The 21,913-nt window shown below is 45.8% G+C and overlaps 1 protein-coding gene and 1 long non-coding RNA gene across 5 annotated transcripts; one reads left to right on the plus strand and one right to left on the minus strand.

Moving 5' to 3' along the window:
* Positions 1-1,712: 1,712 nt before the first annotated feature.
* Positions 1,713-11,987, plus strand: LOC311433272. 4 transcript variants are annotated; one of them, XR_014690633.1, is made up of 4 exons: positions 1,713-3,686; positions 5,252-5,506; positions 5,606-5,747; positions 10,829-11,987. It is a non-coding gene; the product is annotated as an uncharacterized lncRNA (long non-coding RNA). The 4 variants fall into 4 exon arrangements; XR_014690634.1 differs by having other exon boundaries at positions 5,309-5,506; XR_014690635.1 differs by having other exon boundaries at positions 1,713-3,634.
* Positions 8,346-21,835, minus strand: HNRNPU (heterogeneous nuclear ribonucleoprotein U). Its single transcript, XM_084512190.1, has 14 exons — positions 20,912-21,835; positions 20,191-20,302; positions 20,028-20,101; positions 17,631-17,770; positions 16,043-16,142; positions 14,854-14,966; positions 14,168-14,431; positions 13,822-13,941; positions 13,229-13,357; positions 12,691-12,859; positions 11,913-12,152; positions 11,241-11,443; positions 9,876-9,947; positions 8,346-9,483 (listed from the first exon to the last, which is right to left on the minus strand). The coding sequence occupies exons 1-14, from the start codon at positions 21,654-21,656 to the stop codon at positions 9,430-9,432; spliced, it is 2,535 nt and encodes an 844-aa protein (XP_084368316.1). The 5' UTR covers positions 21,657-21,835; the 3' UTR covers positions 8,346-9,429.
* Between the last annotated feature and the right edge of the window lie 78 nt (positions 21,836-21,913).

Genomic DNA, 21,913 nt, shown 5'->3' on the forward strand with positions numbered 1-21,913 from the left:
GGAGATGGCTTTGCTTTCTTGCTTCATTTCTTAGCCTTCCAAGGTATTTTGTGTACTGCCACCCAACCCAAGTCCTAGAGTGCTGGAAAGGGAAGTTCACCTGTCATTCATAAATGAGTCTGGCTTTTGGTGGGGTGATTTTATTTTACGGGGGGGGGGGGGGGGGGGAGTACACTGGTTATTTCTGATGTAAGCAACACAGCTAACAATGGAGCACTGTGTGAACTTGGTTGTAGTGAGTTCCCAAGTGAAAGAATTACCTCAGCTTAGTACATTAATTTCCATGCTTCCCTCATTCCTGTATTCAGGATCTTAGGTCAAGAGCTTGGTGATTACTAGTGAAATTTTGAAGCAAATACGAAGTAAAATTACCATGAAAAAATGGTCAGAACAAGGTTCTTAGAGCACGTTCAGAAGATGAAGATGACAAGCTTTTGATCAATTCCTTTGAATTTGAAGAACCAAGAATTAATATGTCAGACGTAGAGCTGAGTTCTGGTTAATGTGACTCGAGGCCTTGGAACGTACATCATTCTTAAACTGAGAACATTGCACTCAGCAAGTACAGCTGGTGAACCTTCAAAGGAGGCAGGGGAACAGCTGGATGAAGAGAAGGTAGAGCCTTGGTGATGTGAGTAAAATGCAGACTCACGGCTAGCAAAACCCTGGCTAAAGCTGTTCTCAAGGCCCTATCCATTTCCTGCACTTTCTGTATTTCTTCTGTATGTGGTTCGTGGTTTGCTCAGGAACAGTCCAGCAGAGGGGCTGCCTGCTGCCATGCGAGCAGGTCACAGTATCCCTGTGTCTTGTGTAAAGACTGAGGGCACTCCTGTTCTGGGTGCTGAGGAGGGTAGTTTAACCCTTCCAGCTTCTGTCATCAGCAAGAGAGGGGCACAGCCCTCAACTGTTCTGGACGTGCCAGGAGCCTGCTGGGAGTACATCAAACTTACCCTGGGAGCAGACAGTTCCCATTATGGGGCTCTTTTTCTTCAGACTGGCCAAGCTTAATAATACACAGACTGTATATTGTGGTGATGTATGTAACAGAACCAAAGAATCCCCTTCTGTCTTCACACTCTGAATAGAATGAAATGCCTTCTTTGATTATTTTTCAAGCATATCAAATGCTGTTTCAAGGAGCAGCCATGTGCCCTCAGCCTACATAGATTCTCTTCCCTGATCTCTCCATTGATGGCAGTCAGCTTGTGATCAACTCCAGTGATCGTGGTGTGTATTTATCTACAAGAAGTCCTGGCCTTCGGGGCCATGTAGACACGCATGACAGGTTTTGGGGTTCACCTACAAGCTTTACAACTCTAGCTAATAGTCATGTTTTAAAGACAGAGTTCTTACTGTCTTTACCTTTGGCAGGCAGTCAAATCCAGTGAGAGAGATCTTTCTCTACCACCTCATCACTCATGCTTTGCACAGATGCCGTGGAAATGGGGTGAGGCCTCTTCGCCTATGGCTGCTGCTTCTAAGCAAATTCAGTCAGGAGCCCATAGCCCCAGCCACCAGCCTATTTTGGATATCACAGAATCACAGAATTTTCTAGGTTGGAAGAGACCTCAAGGTCATCGAGTCCAACCTCCAACCTAACGCTAACAGCCCTCCACTAAACCATATCCCTAAGCTCTACATCTAAGCGTCTTTTGAAGACTTCCAGGGATGGTGACTCCACCACTTCCCTGGGCAGCCTGTTCCAATGAAATGTTACTTAAGAAATTAAAAAAAAAAAAAAAAGTAACATTCCCCTACTGTCAATAAACATTCAGGCTCTGGGTGAAATATCAGTAATACCAGTGAAGGTGTAAAGTTGATAACTGATTTATTATTGGGCGGATACAATGTCACCAACAGCTGTTGCAGTTCTTCAGACCCAACATACAGCAAAATTTTCTAACAGCCAGTTCCTCGATAAAGAGATTCTCTGTTCAGGTACCCCAAGGAAATCTGGAACTACCAGTGCCTGTTACATGCTTTGCTTACAGCATATTCATCCAGCAGCTGAAGCCCTGGAGGGTCATCCTGAGGCAGTGCTGGGAGACCCTGACAGAACTTGTTTTACTTGGTTTTTAGATCTGATATTATCTAAACGCAATGTTCTTTTGTAGCCCTCTACTCAAACTCCGGATAAAAAGAGCTCAGCTCTTTCTTCCTAAGCATCAGAATGTCCCTTCAAACCACTACCACGGAGGGCTTCATACTCCTGCTAGAGTAGAAGAGTAGAGTAGAAAAAAAACAAAAAAAAAGTAGAGTAGAAAAGCAAGATGGGCTTTTCAACCCAGAAACCCATTCACTGTTTCTAGTCATCACTTTTTACATCACTGTTCGTTCTGGGAGCACCGTGCTTTGGCTTGTATGCCTCTATCACCCACACGTGTGTTCTTGAGACCTCCACCTAAAGCAGTGGGTGACCCAGATGCTCTTTTTCTCCATGCTCCCCCTGGTACGAGGAAAAAGGCGTCCACATGTTCAGGATGTGGCAGACACAAGGCTCTTAATACCCCGATCAAGACTGGGCATTTCAGTCTGTCTGTTCCCCCGTGGCTGTGTCTGGCCGTGGGGAAGACCGCAACATCTTGATCTTGTCACGGAGCCTCTGAGCAGGTCACACAGTGCTTTCTCTCCTACCACACAGCCAGAAGGCCTCTCCCGCACGGTGACAAGTGTGGCTCAAGCTGCACAAAGGATGCACTCAGAGGATGCATCCCCACTCCGGTTTGGGAGCTCTCAGTCCCTGGGAACTGCAAGGCTGTGACAGATGTGCTGCAAACCACAGCTTTTTATTAAATTGCATACTCCTGCAATTGCAAAGCAGACAAAACTGGAAGAGTCCTGTTACTGATGCATCAGAAACACTTCCCATCTGCCAGGTGTCTCCAGGAGGATCCCTGTTAGCTGGAGCTCCTCAGATACAGCCACCGTTCAAGGAGGAAACCATTCGCTCCCTTCCCCCACCAACGCTCCGGTTGCTTTCAGTGGTGTAGTTCTCACTGTTCGGTTTTGGAACCAGAGGGGGATGCTTGTACTTAGTGCTTGCTGGGTAGCCTCCTTTCCAAGGCAGTAAGCATGTATAAAAGCAAGTTCACTCCTGAAAACACCCAGCGCCTTCAGTTCCTGTAACAGAGTCTGCCGAGAGGAGCCGTTGGAATCCATCATTTCCCTTTCATGGCCATTTCTTGAAAAAAAAAAGCAAAGCAAAGCAAAGTGCTGGCAAACTGCCAAGCCATGGAGGCACAGCGATATCCCGGGGCTGAGCCAGCGCCGCCGCTCAGTAACAGCAGCAGCCCCTGGCTGAAGAATGTCCAGGAGCTGCCAGGGAGCCTCTCCTCTGCCTGCACCCCCCGAACCCAGCCTATGGCCTCCGCGTTCCTCTCGCCGCGCAGGAGATCGCAGGTTTTCCTCAACAAAAAGCAGGGCTGCCCCTGCCCTGGGGGCTCGAGCGCTGGATTTCGCTGCTCCTCTTGGCCTCGTTCCTTCAGGGAGAAGGGATTCTGCCACTGCCACGCCGGCTCAAGCACCGGAAGCCTGCGTAGTGCTCAGTGGCCCCGCTCCTCGGAAATCCTCCCTCCTCTCTGTGGAAAGGAGCAGGCACATTCCTACGAAGATTATGGCTGAAAGATTGTCTTAGGTCTGGAACCCAAATGCTTTTTGTAACACTTAGCTATTGCGTTCTCCGGTGTGTAAGTACTACAGTAGTTTTTGTTACTCTAGCGCGGTCTCCTCCTCTGAGGTCTCCCTGAGCCAGAGGGAAAACACACAAGACATTTCACTTGCACAAGTCGTTTATGGCTAATATTTATTTTTGAGGTGCTTGACTTCCTGTTTAACAGCTCCGTACCACCCGTGGTGATGATGATGATGTGGCTGCTTGTACAGCAGTGCACAGTAGAGGCTGGGAACCAGGCGCCCTGCAGGAGCAGTGCTTACAGTGGCTGCCAAGTTAACGTGGGCCAGCAGAGTTCTCGCTGCGAACACGGCATGCCCCAGGCTGGGCTGCATCGGGGGGCACGCGGCCAGAAAATCCGCGGGAGCACTCGCCCCCAGTACGCCACGCTGCGTGCAATGTTGCTGTCCAGCTTTGGCCTCTTGGCCAACGGGGATGCTGAAAAGCTGCGGAAGGTGCTGTGAGGTGGTGGTAGAGCCAGAGTGCATGTCCGCTGGGAAAAAGGTGGGAGGAGTTGGACTAGGTCTGAGGAGGAGCAGCCTACGGGGTGCAATATAAGAAATAACTGCCTAAAATGATCTGCGAGGCAATTGCAAGGATGGATCCAACCCCTCTTGGTAGTGGCAGATGACGTAGAGGGGGCAATGACCACAGACTTGGGAGCTTTGGAGCAGGCGGCTGGACAAAGCCATCAAACATCCCTCCAAGAAGACTTACTCGTTTCCTCTCCCCCCTCCTCTACCACCTTCTTACCATAAAGGCAAAAGTCCTTTTATAACACAAGGGCTTATCTTATCAGCTTGCTCAACAGCCCCACAGAGCTGAAAGTTCAGCAGGGCCCAAACATAGCTCCAGCCTGTGTCACAAAAAAAAAGAAAAAAAGAATCAAGTCCTTTGTGTGTCTCTCACCTTGTAAACAGTTACTGGTACTTGAAGCATCCAGGTACAACTGGGGAATTCTTTCAGGGAGTTCTCAGTAATGCTGAACCTTTTTATTTTAAAACTGCTTCAGGCACCTGCACCATTGCAGAGCCAGTGCTCTCCCTCAGCACCCATCTCCCCCCTCTAATGGAAGTCAGTTTGTTGGGAGAAAACCTGAGCAGAGTGCTAGAAGAGTTACTGTAGGCGAATGCGGCAGAAGCTAAGGTTTCATTCAGGCCAGAAAATGCATACAGGTGTTTTTCTGCCATGTCAGGTATCACTGGTGTCCCAGTAAGCAGCAGCAATAATCTGCTGCTGATTATGCAGCAGATCCAGCTTCATTATTTTGTGTAAATTGCATCCTCCCTTGACATCACGTCATGAAACTTCTCTAAGTGTGAAAAAGTTCGGCCGAGCTCTCTTACCCCTGGTTTCAGTTTCAGTAACTTTCAGGACCAAAATGATTCTGCAGAGGTTGTTTACTAAAACATGAAACGGAACAAAAACAAAAGCTTGCTCTAAGGTAATGCTGGTGCAGAAGGGCCAGTGGCAATGAGCCGAGCATTAGAAATTGTACTACAAGTTTTCTACGTTTGCCTTTGCTCTTTCTCCTTTGAAGTTGACAATATGTTAAGTGCTTAGCATCTTTTTTTTTCTAAGCTACCGCTGAGTTTATGTAGCTATTTACTCCTTGCTGAATTTTCCTGCCCCTCCCAGCACTGGCAGAGAGACGAACTGAGGCGAGTCCCGTCCAGACGAACTGCTGGCCAAGTCCTGACTTCGTCTGACTGATTCCCTGCAACTGCCAGCTCCAAAAACGGGAGGCGCCGCCTCAGTGTGCACGCACTCCTGCTAGCAAGATGCAGAGGCCTCCTTCCCCCTCCACCTAAACGCAGCCACTCTGTCTAGGAGTAGGTGAGCTCTGCATGACCAGGGCGCTGCTCTGACTTCACAACGGGTCTGTTAACCCTTGAGTTATAAAGCTGCCCTTCTAAATTTCTGCTTCCCTTGCAGCGGCTTTTTGTGATGACCTACAGCTGTCCCCATCCTCTGCAGTGTTTCAGGCTAAAGCTCTACAGGCTGTAGTACAGGACCAAGGCGTATGCACACTTCTTCACTTGTGAGTCTCAAATTTGGCTGCTGAACATCTGCAGAGGTATTAAAGCACCTCACATCTGTAACTGAGCTCTGTATCTTGGGGCATAGTCTGAAGCGGCACTTCTAGAAAGCATTGGTCTAGTTTTCCTAAAGGTCATGGATAGGGAAACCACATCTTAGAAAATGACTTCACAGGCTGTTTACATTAAAAACAGATAGTGCTGTAGTAGGAGGTTTGGACAAGCTAGTGGCTTACACCACAGTTTGTTTTTTCTTTTAATCCAAGTGGCATGGGCTGCACTTGGCATTGCCAGAACGCTGGTTTCATCACTCCCACTGTCAGAAAGATTGGGCAATATTGAGGGAGAAGAGCAATTTCTGACAGTTTTAGCTGACCAGGAATTATTCTACAATGGGCACCCAAAGGAACTTGTCCGATAGCGGTGCCACGTGCACGGATGATGTCACACACACGTGCTCACACCCACAGCACTGCTGAGGACATCCCACACAGCCCAGCAGTGTGACACCAAGAAAAGGCAGCTCCTTACAGCAGAGCCTGCCTCTGAGCACAGGGGGTCTCATAAGGCACCCCACAGCAAAAGCCAAACCCCAACGTCCCCCAGGGAAGTGTTTGCAGGCACCTGAGCGCTTTGGGGTGGGCCCAATATGCACAGAGCCCCAGGGACACAGCCCCTTGCCAACACCAGCCCATCAGGGAAAGGCCCACCCTTACCCCATGTGTACATGTACTCCAGGGACTGTTACCAGCTAGGGCTGAAAGATCACAAGCGCTTTGTGTTGCTTTGGAAATGGGATGTCAGGGCTGGGGAGTTCCCAACACAGGGCAGCAGCGCAAGGTGCAGGCAGCTTCACCAGGCCGCTACAGCTGCTGACACGAGCATGGGCAGCACCTCCCAGCGTTGCTGCCACCACCCCAGGGCTGAAGCCCTCCGGATTTGAACAGCTTTCAGAGCCCCCCTATGCCCCCACCCTACACTACATGCCGCTAGCATGTGCGGCGCCCCTGCCAGCAGCACAGCTGCCACGATCTGGGCGCTCTGCCTCACGTAAACAAGTCCTTATAAGCTGCGAGAAGTTGCTCAATGTGACAGATGGTCCCAGCCTCCCATTTGACAACATACAGCTGGGCTTTCCTTGCAGTTGTGTAGCCACTAGCTTTCCCTTTTTTAACCCACAATTACTTTAATATTAGTGACTACTGCCTTGGTAAGAAGCCCTTTTCACACTAAATTAAATCCCTTTCATTTAAGTGGAGCTAAGGTAACTTGAAGGCTTTTTCCTTCAGGGATGAACCCAAAGCCATACCACGTGAGGGTCTGATCTATAGTGATAAAGTATTTAGACTTTCTGAATTAAATGTACCTCCATGATGCTTAATGTTGGAATGGCTTGGTTTCTGCAACTCAGAGCCCAGACAGCACATATTGCTGAACAACTTGAGGCATCTTTTCCTCACGCAGGAGTATTACTACATACTCCTATGGCCTTTGTATAACGCTTAAAGCCCTTCCTCTCAGTTGTGGCATTAACACCGTATGTTGAATAGAAAACAAAACATCCCAGACTTTTGAATTAAAATACAAACTTTACAAGCACATAGTAAGCGTAGGCTCTTATATTTAAGACTATATCATTCTATAGAGTACCAAAATAAGCAAAGGATCAGCACTCCATACAAAGTGTTAGGTTCTTAGGAGGAAGGCAGAGGGGACATGGAATTTAATTACACTAATGTTGTTTTAGTCTAAAGAAAATTCCATTTCAGCAAAAACAGAGTTGGGTTTATATTTCCCATACTTCTAGTTCATTAAATAATGCTTCTTTAAAGACAACTTACATTTTTCTTGTTCAAAGTAAAGGGATGATTTAAAGCAGTATTAACAAGGAGGTGGTGCTGTTAATGTTTAATGTCAATATGCAATGTCATCTGCTATAAAGGCTAGAAGAGCAACACAACTTTATCTGTACTTCCAAAGACTATAAGAAATCGACTAACATTGGAGGAAAGTTTCAAGCACACTACACTGCCTCTAGGTCTACGCTGCTGCTGGTAAGCCTCTGCTAGTCTGTACACTGCCAGTACAACTCGGCACAGCACTCCCACCTCCCCGCTGCTGGCAGTAATGCCTTCACACGTATACTGTCAGCCCAATTCACAACTGTTACGTCCCTTCCCTGGTGCTAGGATGCAAGTAAATCATTAGCTAACATTGCCACTACAGCATTACAAAAGCGCAAGTCTGAGCAAAGTAGCAGTTAAAACAAATTGAAGCGCTCTGTTCCAGCTCCGGGTTTCGTTCTGCGACAACCCTCCTTCTGTCCTATTCCCGGGGCGGTTTCTTCCCCCACTCCTCCCCTGGCTTCTATTTTACAATAAATAGATTTAAGTGGATTTACATGATGCAAGTGCAACTCAAAAGACTTTTGCCCTACACACATAACCATGTTAAATTGTGAGATTATACATGTGATACATCTCTAACAGAGCAACCACCGGTTTAGATTTGTAAAGAAACACAAGTTATTTCAGCATGTACACAGTAATGAGTTTAGAACTGTCCAACATCAGCACTTCCATACATTCTCTTCCTCTTTATAGCCTTAAAGGGATTTTAGACCTTGATGGCGACAATCCCAAAACAAGAGTAAAATGAATTTATTTTATTGCAAACAAACGTCTAGAGTTAAATTTCTCCACCCACTTTCTTTAAAGAGAAAAAGGAATCAGCAGGCTACGGAGATACACCCATTTGAGAATTGACATGATTAAAAATTAGATATAAAATGGGTGACTCACAGTTTCATTAGCTTACAAAATGGTGGAGTAACTACTACAAGCACACTAGGTATACAGTATTTTGTGGGGAAAGTTATACAGACACACAGCTAACTTCATATAGATCCCATTAGACAACTGGATTTACAACAAGTTTTGTTTAATAAGAAATGGGCAAAGCCAGCTTCTTTTCAGAATCAAAATGCAGAACAAATGGAAAAGAAATTATGGTGGTGTACCTTCACAAGTTTGAGCCTCCACAAGTAATGCAACCAAAGTTTTACAACTTTAAGAGCTTCTACATACACTCCACCTTCCCTATTTAGCTCCAGGTTTCCTCTTTGCCCCCAACATCTTATTGAGCTCCAAGTGTTACAAAAGAAGTCCTAGTTATTGCCAGAAACTTTTACCTCCCCCTCCTCCCCTCCCCACCCCAAAGCTGTATAGAGAGGATGGAGTGTAATACGGAGCTTTACAGTATCTCATGGCATTCGCGAGGGCTGCTCAGGAGCCTCCACACGAATCTGGTTGCTAACATTTCGATCGTATTGTGACATGACTCACGACTGTTTCTTAGAAATTGGGGAATGGGGAAAAAGGAGAAAATTCTTTAATAAAAAGACACCAGGTACAAAGCAACGTTTTACTTTTGTTGTGGTAAAAAAAAAGTCACATTTTACAGATAAAATGTAGAACCCTGAAATACTGACACATTCTCTTATCGTGCACAATGCTGAGGTTCTCTTACGAATCACTTTAAAACTGCAATTAAAAATGTACAAAAAAAGAAAAGAAAAAAATCAACCCACAAAGCTTCTAAAAAAGGAACCCGCAGGCACTTCCTCTTGTGGAATGTTTAAAAAGTTAGCCTACTAAAGAAAACAGTCGACTTCTTGTGAAGGTTTTGGAGAAATATGTATCAGTTCATTTATTTGGGTATTCAATAGTATCCTTGGTGATAATGCTGACTCCATGGCTTCTGACCCCAGAATTGCTGCAATAAATGGATAAATGGTTAAAATTAACTTAGCTCCTTACAGAAGGAACATCTTTAACAAACATGCAGTCCTCCTGATTCAAGTCCTCCCAAACAACAGCAAATTCCTAAAGAACTGAAGACAGTTAAGTTCACTTCACAGTAGCAACATGAAGCCAAATACTTCATACCATTAAGACCAATAAGCCACGGCTGATATTTGATACATCAAGACAGATTAAGCTTTGCAGAGAAAACTATTTATAGCAATATTACCTGGCAGTAGAAGATTATGCTATCCAGTTCTGATTACACATCTACTTCTGATTCTCCTAATTATTTCAGACAGCATTTTCAAACACTCAATTAACAATCAGCGAAAAGGAACAAGTTTAGTTGTTATTACTTACACCCTGCTGCCACTGGTTGTAGCCCTGAGATTGGTTTTTGTAGCCACGATTATTTCCCCTTCCTCTGAAGTTCTGAAAGAGAACAACAGTTTTGAACTACTACATCTGTAGAGACTTTTTTTTTTTTTTTTTTTTTTTAGAAATACACTGCTACCGAGTCTTTCTATGTCTTTCTATTGCTACCAGAAGATCACATATCACACAGCATCTTCCAAACACAAGGGATCAGGTTTAGGTTAAAGAATTAAAATAAAAACAATGCCAAAAGCCCCCTCCAAGCAACTGATTTTTAAAACATGGGTCAAAACCACTAAAACTAATAAGCTAGCTCAAACTATTGTTCCCAGAGGTCTGGAAAGCTGGCTAATCCAGTTTTGACTCACCCTATTTCCAGCTGCTAAACTGCACCAGGACAACTAAAAATACTAGAGCTTGCCTATTTTTAGTTAGGAAAGGCTGTCGCAGTTACAAGGATGTTATCTGATCAGACAAAAGGATACGGCTCATGCAACTGAAAATAGTTAGTCCACAAAACTTTACATAAAACACAGCATTTCCCCTGTTTGTCAGCATTAGACAAACCTAATCCATGTTTACTAGCTTGGGCTCCATCTGCTGGCTCTTCAGTAATCAAAATTATGTTTTCAAATACTTTCACTGATATTCCATCAGTTAAGACCGAGGCTGGCATGTCTTTAATCGGTGTTTGACATCAGACAGCAAAACAGACTCTCTCCAGGGCTATTTCCAGAAAGCTCTAAATGCTCCTTGCTTTACTTTCTACTTGAAGATACACCTTGACCCTAGGGCCAAACAAGGGTTGTTGCTATTGGGGGTCAGGTGGGGACTTGTAGGGGAGGGAATAGGCAGTAATAAAACATACCAAGTTTTATGCACAATGTGAAGTTACAGAAATACCTTTTTTTTTTTTTTACCTACTCGTTCTTACATAGGTATTTGCGCACCTTGTGTAGCGGAACAAGCCGTGCCTAGCTCCAGCTCAACTGAAGGTGTGGAACTAAACCAGACCTGAGTGTTTGCATCCTACATCAACTGCAAGAGGCAACTCTCACCTGTCAGAGCACGCAGATCCAGGGACTGCTCAATGGAACCTCAGCCCTAAAAATGTTCAGCTTAACAGAACTGAGGTACAGTCTTACCAGGAAACCACTGGATCCATGTTAGAGTTTCTTAGACAATGTTTAGAGCTCTAGGCATGTGCACAAAACTAGAAGCCAGACCTTTTACTGTGGAATTAGCGTACCACAACAACCAGGTCTGCCACAATTCACAGCTACCAAGCCTTTCACACAGCGCTGTCCACAACACTGCCCAGTGACTGTTAAGCCCACCCCAAAGCATTACCTGGTTGTAGTTTCCCCTGTTGGGCATTCCTCCTCTGTTATAGTTCCCTCTGTTTGAGTAGCCACCTCTGCTTGGAAAGACAGGGCCACGAGGATACGGGTAGCCGATTGCACCGCTGCTGCCACCGCCGCCGCCACCACCTCCACCACCTCGCTGAGGCATGTTGCCTCCCCTCCGGTTGTATCCACCACGATTGCCAGGGACTGCAGGGAGAAAGGCACTCACATCAAGTCACCGTTAGGTCTTCAGTGTTTCTTATGGGAAGATCATTGTTCAAAGCAAGAACACAACCACGTTATAGAAATATGTAGCCAAGTTCAGAACAAAGACTTCAATGCGAAGATTTCAAGTCAAGCTTGGTCATACTAAAGATATATGAGCATGTAAAACCCCTCTAATAGGGTCTCATGCATGAGCAAACACCAAACCTACAACAGGGACTTGGACATTTTGTCTCGTACCACATGAATAGCATTAGAAGTGAGGACCATCATCAAAATCCTGGATGAAGTCGTAAAACTAACTTTGCACTACATGTCAGGGTATTAAAAACTTCCTGGAGTTGAGATCAAGCTTACCACCACACAGTAACTGCAAATGAAGTACTGCACAACAGGCTTTTTGCACAGCAGGTACCATCTCCAGAATTTCCAGGCTTATTTCTAGGCTCACCTCCTCCTCTGAAGTTGCCACGCATGTTGAATCCTCCACGTCCCCTCTGACCTCTATTAAACTGATTTTTATTGCTCTTCTTGTTTTTCTTTGAGCCAGTGTTCTGTTTCTTTTCTGGTGGAAGAGATTTCTTACTTTCTTCTTTATATTGTTCCAAGAGCTTCTGAGCTTCTTCTTTTTGCAACTCTACATAGATTATTTCATCAAAACATTCTGCTACCTCTGGCAGTGTGAAGTTCCCTATAATTGCAAAAACACTGAGTATTCAGCATCTCCATTCAGCTACAATTCAAGCCGTATTTAACCACCTTTCTCCCATCCTGCCTCCCACCCCCTGCATTCCCTCAGCATAGGGACAAGATTAAGTAATTTGAGCATTTTAGGTATGTAAGAGTGACAAAAGAAATAAACGGGTCTCCATGGAGTTGCCAGTACTGTTCCAAACCTTGAAAGCATTCTGCCTATATCTTTTTTTTTTTTTCTTTTATAAGCCTCCACTCAGAACACCAGTTTCTGCCAAATATGTCACTTAAATAGGGCACTTTATGCCAAGACAGCTTTGTGCATCTGCATGAAGCATATCAGCATAAATGAGTAGTGTTAAGGACTGCAGCAGAGGGAACACAATATAGTGTTGTCCTACAAGTTACAGTAGTCTTCCAGTTTTGTTTAAAGTACAACTGTTTAAGATAACGTGAATTTTTAGATTTCAGGTTTACTTAATCCTTTAAGCAGATACTCAGCATCCTAAAACACAGTATAGGATTATGTTCCATGCCTTTCATTTTGAGAACTGCATGCTCTGGAAGATCTTTTCCCTCCACCTCTGCCTTCTTTTGTGTTCTTTGCTTGTAGTCTTCATCTTTTGGGCAAACAACAACTGCTTTGCGCTGGAAGCCTGCAAACAGGCACATTTTTCTCCTCTGCGCAGCTGCAGACACATTTGTCTGAAAAAAATGCAGTAACTTACTACACGTAGCTGTCATTGTAAGAGTTAAGGAAGTCAACTTATGGTGTATAGACTTCACCTCTACAAGAGCTTGCAATGAAGTTTACATATAACTGGACATAAAGATGCTGCATAATGCAAAGTTACGAGTTCATATCCAAGTGTTACAACACTATGCCTCCCACATCCCATAAATCCAGAGAAGTTCAGACAAGCATTTGTAGCAGTATCACAACTGTGCCCCCAGAACCGGTATTACGTCAATTAAGTGCAACAACTGCCATTACAACATAACTTTAATCCCATTTAATTACTACACTAGAGCCTATAACAGAATTCCAGAACAATTTTTTAGTGAAGCTTCTACCTGATCCAAAATGAAATTCCGCTTCTTACGAGCTGCAATCTCAATGAACTTTCCAAGACACTGCGGAGCTCTCTGCAGCAGTGTGTTAAGTTTCCCGGTGTCTGCCATCTGACGCTTAAAACCTGCAACCTACAGAGATTTCCCAGAGTTAGATTAGTCCTTATATGCATGTTTCACATGGTTTTACTCACTGCTCTTCTCATTTGGCCTCAAAGGTTATTAAGGCCACAGCCACGAACTCGTAACTGAAATTCCCAAAGCCTTCATAAGCTGTACAGCTTTATAAAGAATCTAGGTGAATCAGTGCAGCCGAATCTAACGTATACTCATTACATTCAAAAAGCTGCATGTTCTGAGGACAATAACAAATAAATGGAAATACTTCAACTTTTTATACAGTACAACAATAGAAAAGCTTCAGAATCCTGCTAAGAAGTAGCTCAGCAAGACAGAAGACTTAGTGGTCACTAGCAGTCACAAGCATCTGTTTCTTTTATTTCTTATATCCAAGAGAATCCCCTGGCAGCCAAAGACCTAGGATTGACTGCCAGCCTTTAACATACCAACGTACAGAAGGTTGTACTATCACTTACCATCATTTTGTCCATAATAGTATTTGTCCCAAGAATGTTGTATTTCCCAGGATTTGCTGCTGCATGTTTAGTAACCCATGTAGTCTTGCCAGCTCCAGGCAAGCCAATCATCATCACCACCTATTACGACAGGTTCTATATTTGAGATACTAGTTCACAGATCTTTAATATGCAACTAAGACTAGAAGTGTAATGGAAATTGAGTATGGGGAAGAGATAGTCATAGGATACACCAAGTATTGAAGTATCCAAGCAAAAAGGGAAAATTTCTATTATAGTACATTTAAACTCCACCACTTCTGTTCATCTCTGCCTCAACAACTTGGAGATAAAACAAGAAACTTACCTCACAATCTTTCTTTTGCTCAGGCCCCTTTGGTCCTCGGACCCTGTCCTCCAGGGGGACCTTCTGGATGAAGGTGTACTCTTCAGGTACAGGAAAGTAAGGTTCCTCCTTCTGACCAAAGTTGAACTCAACTGCACAGTTATGGCAGAGAACATGTGGGAAGAGTGGGCGCCCATCAAGAGCTTCCTTACTGATTTTGAATGCAACTCCGAGCTCTTGTCCGTTCTTGGAATATGAGAGTTCCACTTCATCACCATCAAAGTTCTGTTTTGCAGACAAAGCATTAGTTTGCACAAAGACACCAACCTTGTGCTGTACAAGCCACATTAGTCATTTCACTATACTAGTTGCATTAATTTAACTTGCATAACCACTTATATCATGAAGTAAATCCTTAAAGGCTTTCTCTCAAACTGGTCAAATCGATCATGATCTCTTACATTGATCATTTCCTCTTAAGTTGATCTTAGTATCTGAGTATTTAAAGCCTTAGAAGACATGGCCTGTGAGTGTGAAAACAACTGAGAGCAGTGACTGCTGACAATACATGCTATTTCTACCTCCTCCCTATGTTAAGCAACTTGTCTTGCTCCATGTTTTTGGGGATTTCTTTTACTGCTTCCCACAAAGCAGCCTGAAAATGCAAGGATGTTTTTCCTCAAGAGAAAATTTAAGAGAAAACTTACAGCAAAACATCCAATCACATCATTTTCATCAAACTTCTCACCAAAGTCTTCAGTCTCACAATTGCATGTCTTTATTCCTTTTAGAGAATATCCGTAAGAAAACTCTTCTTCACCTGAAGGAGAAATTTAAACTTATTAACATGCATTTTTACCTAGCTGTTTAGAAATGCAGTCACTTTACAGCTACTTAAATGAGCTGTTTTTCAGGATGTTTTAATTGATGCTAAAACAAGCTAAGACTCCCCAAAAGAGCTACAGCTTATTCTTGCATTTAAGTACTCAACACACTCAATTTGAGATTGAACAGCAGCATTTCCCCCACCCTTGTCTTAAGAGCCTTATGCTACTGGTTCCACATTCATGTTGACATGAAGTTGAAACACTAAAGACACAAGTAAATATTTTTAAACTCTGAAGACCTGTTTATGCACCAGTATACCTGTAATGCAGCTGGTCACAAAGGCTTTCTGAATTAAGTCTCCAGTAGCACTTACCCCTCCCCATTTTAAAGGGAGTTTAGCAGACATTCAGCCTATGGGACAGCTGAGGATGAATGAAGCTGCAAGGAACAAGCTAACAGCAAATGTCAAACACAAGAACTCAAGTGGAACTTAAGTATTTCAGTAACTAGAAAGCTGCTGCTACGAGAATATCCCTACTCATATGTACTTCCCACAGACATATCTCAGCAGCAGGTATTAGTTAAAATACCATAATTATCTGTTCCCATTTATCTAATTAAGTTGTTCATTGTTCTAGCTACTTTTAGAAACGAGAATTCTTCCCTTGCTTTGAAAGAATGATAATGTTATCATGTAGCCTTATACTTTTTTTTTTTTTTTTTTTTTAAAAAAAAGCAGAAAATAATCTTCCTATTTATGACATTACATGAAAAGGAGATGCTTAACCTTGCCAGGTCTCCAGGAAGGTTCTCCACAACCCACACTTGACCACTGAAAGAATTAACTCAAATCATACCCTCCTGTATAAGCCTGAATACTTAACCTTGTTTGGTCCTGGTAATAAACTTTCTCCCACAACACTCAGAATGATTCAAACTGAGACCACTTTCCAGAATACATGGATTAAGATCACTAAGCTTTTCCTATCCAGTTAAGGGTAAAAAAAAAGATTACAGATTTCAACCACATACACAATACAGAGAAGTAACCAAACGTTTAAGTCTTACCCAGCAACATTCCACTTGTGTTCAGTGACCAGCCAACTCGCACTTCGTGTATGTCAATGTCTTTTGTATACAGGTGTTTAACAGGGATCTTTTCTGTAACCTATTTTTAAATTATTCATTAAAAAAGTTAATGCACTGTACTTCTTAAAAACGCCAACAAAATGGAAACAATGCAAACATCCAAAAGCTTTATACTTTGGTTAAATCTTGGCCTAGTCTGAATAAACATCTACAAAAATGTAAGATATGCCAAGTCTGTGAGAACACAAACCAATTGCTCAACACTCCCATCTCTCGCCTGATGGAGATGCAAGGTAACATGTATACCTTCGGAGACCTTACTCATAGCAGTCCCTCTTAGCGGCCAAAAACCTCAATCCTTGACACTATTAAAACTGCAGTCTACAAAAAATTCTTTATGTAATTTAGAAGAAAAAAAAGGCCAGAACTTTGGGATTAACGGTAAATTACTTTGCCAATACAGTGTGGTATTAGATGAAAACAGTTTTCTAGATAGATATGGAAAAATATTACACTCATCCCTTTCTACAGCAAACAGAGCTGCTGGGCAAGTTGCCAGCTTCCAAACGACGTAACTGGAATCAAGTTTTTTTTTTTAAATAGATTTCACCAAATAGAGTGGAAAAACTGACCACTATCCCACCAGTTTCCATGAGTATTTGAGTCAGGTAACCAAGGTGAAACCTTAACCAAGCTTATTTAGAAGTGAACAGGGCAATAGACAGTGACATCAGTTACACTTCATTGTCCTTCCAAAGTTACAAGCACCAACAGGCACAGAAATCTCTCAATGCAATAGCGCAGAGAATGGGATCACTACCCCGTCCTCACGGTAGCAGTTGGGTTTGCAAGTACTGGAGGAAGAGAACAGAGTAAGCGTGTGTACACACATCATACACAAGCAAGGCTTTAACATCACTAAAACCCCACATCAAGGTTTGTGCATCCTGCTTTTCTTCCCTTACCAGGTTGGAGAAATCTGTTTATTGTGAGGCTGGAAGCTTTTCCATTCTTACCCTTGAAGGGAACTCTTGCTCTCCAAACTGAAATGCCCAGCTAAATACTCACATTCATTGTGTACACAACCCAGAATCATTCGGGTTGGAAGGAACCTCTGGAGGTCAGCTAACCAACTTCCTGGTGTAAGTGGTGCTTTGTAGTTTTTTTTTTGTTGTTGTTAAATCCAATTTTTCTGTAATCTTCAGAAAACATAAGTAAACTTCTGACTTGTGTCTTAAGTCTTTAAGTTCTAATGCATAAACTGCAAAATGAAATTCTTGGTTCGAAACTAAAACCAGAAGTTACACATTTGGGTCAAGCACAGCTTTTTTTTTTTTTTTTTTTAAAGGAAGTCCTTTGAACGAGGAAGCAGTTCCGCTAATTAAGTCATCTTCTGTTGAGAACCATTTCACACACTCATGACAGAACGATTTCAGAAAGCTCTTAAGCTCTCTTCACCTGAATTAGTTCCAACTAAGTAAAAAGAGGACTGAAAGAATAGCAAGTATAAACAGTGTTATTATATTTAACTAAGAACAGTTTCCCACAAAACATCAGTCTAACTCACCTTCATCTCAAAGCAGACTTTGCCTTTAGAAACTCCATAGGAGGCTCTCCCACCAGCCCAAAGGAAAGCAAAGCTTTCCATGGTCAGTGAGGAAGCACTAAACCGGTCTCTTGAGATTTTAAAATGCAGGTCACAGTTATCTGTTAACAAAAATCATTGTTTATTAATAAAAATAAAGCAGAACTCTCAAATTTTATGCATTGAGGATTTCAGCTTTCACAAGTATAAGCCTCCACTTATTTTAAGACAAATAACTGGCATTTGGCAACTGTTCACCATCTTTCAGGAAAGGAAATGAATACACGCCTAAAGCTGCAGCCTGAAGTTCAGCCAAAACCCCAGGGAAACCTAACTAACAACAGATTTGATTTTCAAGGTACTACCATGCGCTGTCACCGAATTCCCACTGTTTTGTCTTTGCTCCTTGAGTGGTTTGCTAGGCACGGTTTTGTCAAGTCTTATCCCTCATACCCAAACCTAAGGGCAGCTACGTAGGTAAGTACAAAACCAAGTATTTTTCTTTGAAGTACTGAAAGCAGTACCATCTTTGGTGAATACAGTCCTTTAGCAAGTCCAATTAGATTAAGTCAATTAAAATAAAGTCAGTTCAGTCAAGTGCCAATAGGTTAAGCATGCAGAATGTGGTAAGAGAACGTTTCACTCAAGTGTGATCTGCAATATGAATTCACCCATCATTCTAAAAGAACCCCAGGAACCTTACACAGAACCTTTGTTGTATGGGTATCTTCAAGGCTGCAGCACCATCAAGTTTCTCATGTCCTAGTAGCTTTCAGAAAGTGACAGTGCAGAACAGTCACATGACGTGTGGGACATGGGCTACAATTCCCCACAGCAAGGAAACCACAGAATGAACTCCAAACCTATTTGATATTTATAAGAAAGGTGTAAAATCAGGAAGCAGAGACTATCTTATGCCCTAGTACAAAATCTGCATGGTGCCCGAGCACATGCACTAAAATGCAGTCTTCCCGGTATTACTGGTAATTCTCATGCACAAGATCTTGTTTTGTTTGCATGAAGCCATCTCCGGTTACAGCTACTGTGTTTGTGACTCAAGTGTTCTCAATAATACATTTTTGTATTTTGCAGTACTAATTTGTTGCATGAAAAACAAACAAAAGGAATATACAGCAGAAACCTCTCTCTGTAGGTTAATTTTAGAGTAACAAATGAGAATCAAGTTAATAGCCTTCTTATGTGACAGGTAAAAAAAGCACTTGAGAGCACTAAACCTCTTATATCTGGCTTGTTACAGTCCAGTAGAAGAGAGCCAAACTGCTACACAATTCAGTCTTGAAGACGTGGTTGATTCTGCGCTCCAGACAGCCTGTCAACACTTTTAAAATACAGTTCATCCAGTAACGAAGTTTTCTGCTAGGAATAATAATCAAAAGTAGCTACTAGTCAATTATTGGGAGAATTAGGAACTCCCAGAGATTGCTACTCACCAAGTCTGCAGCTAGAAGGTTGAAATTTAGTTAACAGAATGTCAAGGCTGGCATATACATGGCTGTAAACTCACGCATCCTTGAATTTCTCAGGAGGAAAAAAACTACTAGGAAACATGCCATGCCAAATAAAGCCAAAGCTTAGAGGTTCTCTTTCATGGCATTTTAAGCCAATGAGTTAGCACATTACCTGGGTTTAATTCTGTAATAGTTCCTTATACTTACCCTCAAGAATACAAACGTTTATCCTGGTCACAGACTGTTAATGTTGCTACTATTGTGATATACTGCCTTAAAACCCTCTTATTGGTATCTTTTTGTCAATCTGTGTTCTCTGGACCAATTCTCTCTGGCACCCATTTAAACAAGTCACCTCTACACCAGTCTCAACGTTTGGATTGCAAAAATGGGTCTTTTTTATTCCCGAAGGCCTAAGTCATTTGATTAGATTTATCAGAAAGAATAAAAATAAGTGTTTATTTATTGCTGATAAATAAGCAGGGCCTCAGCAAACTATGCAGGAAGCTTCCTCTACAGATTTTACTACTCTAACTATGTATCACTGGTTCTTTGACTTCCTGAAGTGAATATTTCATGCGGCAAACAATGCTTCTCACACTGTTTTTAGTGTTATCTATGCTCACTCAACCAACTTAGTTTATAGGCTAGCTTGGTGTTCTAGTCAAGATTTCTTCAGGAAATTGTATGATGCCACAGATTTTGTGGAGAAACCTCAACTTACTGCTGTTACTATGAAGACCCATGTGTCCTTTTGTTGTTTTGGATGCTGAGAAGTGGTGAAAACACATTTCTATGTTACTCGGCAATCTGAGTCGAACACATTTGCCCTGCATTTCATAAAGCGCAGTTTTAAGACTGAAAGCCTAACCCTGATCTCTGCGGACAGAAGGGAAGTGCGGCTACTCACAAGTATCGAGACAAACGACTGTGTCGTCGAAATGCTCATCTTCCTCTTCCACAGGTGGCTGAGGGGACTTGGCCCTGAACAAAGAGAAGGAAGGTTAAAGGAGGTGGATTTCTGTAGGGTGAGCGCGCGTGGCTCCCCCCGGATCCCCAGCCCCTTCCGTTACCTGCTGTACTTGTTCTCCTCGATGTACTCGAAGTACCCGCGCCCATGGTCCTCCCGCGGCCTCTTCACGCCCCTCTTCTTCTCCCCGGGCTTCTGCTCCGCCTTGCCGTCTCCTGCGGGGACACGCGGCCGTCAGGCAGGCACAGGGCCCCTCTCAGGGGGACAAAGCCGCGGAATGTGCCCACCCCCCCCTCCCTCGCCCCCCCCCCCCGCGGGCCGTGCTCGGCGCCGGGCGCGCGCACAGGAGGCCGCTCCCTCCCCCCTCCGCCCCCCCCCCCCCCGCGGCGCCATCGCGCCCGCGCGCGCCTCCTCCCGGCGGGCGGGGGCAGGGCGCGAGCCCCGCGCGCGCGGGGCCGGGATTCCTCCCCCCCCTCCTTCCCCCCTCCTCCCGCCCCCATTGTACCCGGCCTCCCCGCCGCCATCCCGTGCGGCGCCCCGGCCGGAAGTGACGTCAGGCCGCCGAGCGCCGCTCGGCACAATACAGCGCGCCCCAGCGGCCCCGCCGCCGCCCCTCCCCCCCCCCCCCCAACCCCTCAGGCTCCGCCCCCTCCCCAACGGCCCCTCCAGGACCCCCCCGCGGGCTGTGGGGGGGGGGGCACCACGCGCCCGCCTCGCGCGCCCCGGAAGCCGCCCCCCCCTCCCCTCCCCCCCATCCCGTGAGGCGGGGGGATAACGGCCGCCCCCCCCCCGGCCCCCCTCACACACCCCCCCCACGCACTCACCCCCGGCGCCCTGAGCCCCCGGGCGGCCGCCGCCGCCGCCGCCTTCCGCTTTCTTCTGCTGCTGCTGCTGCTGCTTGGCGGGGCCCGCCGCGCCCGCCGCTGGGGGGCCCGAGGCGCCGGCAGCGCCGCTCTTGGCCGCGGGCTCCTTGGCGGCGCCGCGCGGCGGGAGGAGCGGCGGGGGCTGCTGCTGGGGCTGCTGCTGCGGCTGGGGCTGCTGCGGCGGCTGCTGCTCGCCGTGCCCGTTGGCGTCGCCGGCCGCGGCCTCCTCCTCGTCGGCCAGCTCGTCCTCGCCCTCCTGGAAGCCCTGGTCGTCGCCGTTCTCGTCCTCCTCCTCCTCCTCTTCCTCCTCCTCGCCGCCCGCCTCCTCCTCCATCGGGCCGCCCCCGGCCCCCGCCCGCTCGCCGTTCTCCTCGCCCAGCTCCATGGCGTCGCCATCGGCCGCCTCCAGCCCTTCCTCGTCGTCGTCCTCCGCCGCGGAGGCCGCGGCCTGGTCGGGGCCTCCCGCCTGGCGGAGCTGCGCGGCGCCGCCGCCGCTCTCGGCCGCCTCCCCCTCCATGCTGCCGTTGCCAGGCTCGGCCGCGCTGCTGGCGGGGCCTCCCCCGCCGGCCTCCTCCTGGTCCAGCGCGGCCTGGAGCCGCTCCATCAGGTCGGCCTTGAGGCCCTTGTCGGAGAGGCGCCGCTTTTTCAGCTCCTCCTTCAGCTCCGACACCTTCAGCTTCTTCACGTTCACGGGCGAGCAGCTCATGGCGGCGGCGGCGGCTCGGTCCCTGGGCGGCGCGCGGGCGGCTCTGGGCTCGGGCTGGCGGGCTCGGGCTGGGGCTGGCGGCGGCTGCGGCGGCTGGGAGCCGAGGCCCCGGCGGCGGGCGGCGGCAGCGGTGGGTGGGTGGCGCGGCTGGGCTGCTGCGTGCGGCTGCGGCAGCTGCAGAGCGGACCCGCCTGGCGCCAAATCCTTTCACCGAGCTCGCGAGGGAGACGCGCCTCGCGGGGCCGAGCACGCAGCAC

Source organism: Aythya ferina, assembly GCF_964211825.1.
Source record: "Aythya ferina genome assembly, chromosome: 3".
NCBI classification, from domain to species: Eukaryota; Metazoa; Chordata; class Aves; order Anseriformes; family Anatidae; genus Aythya; species Aythya ferina.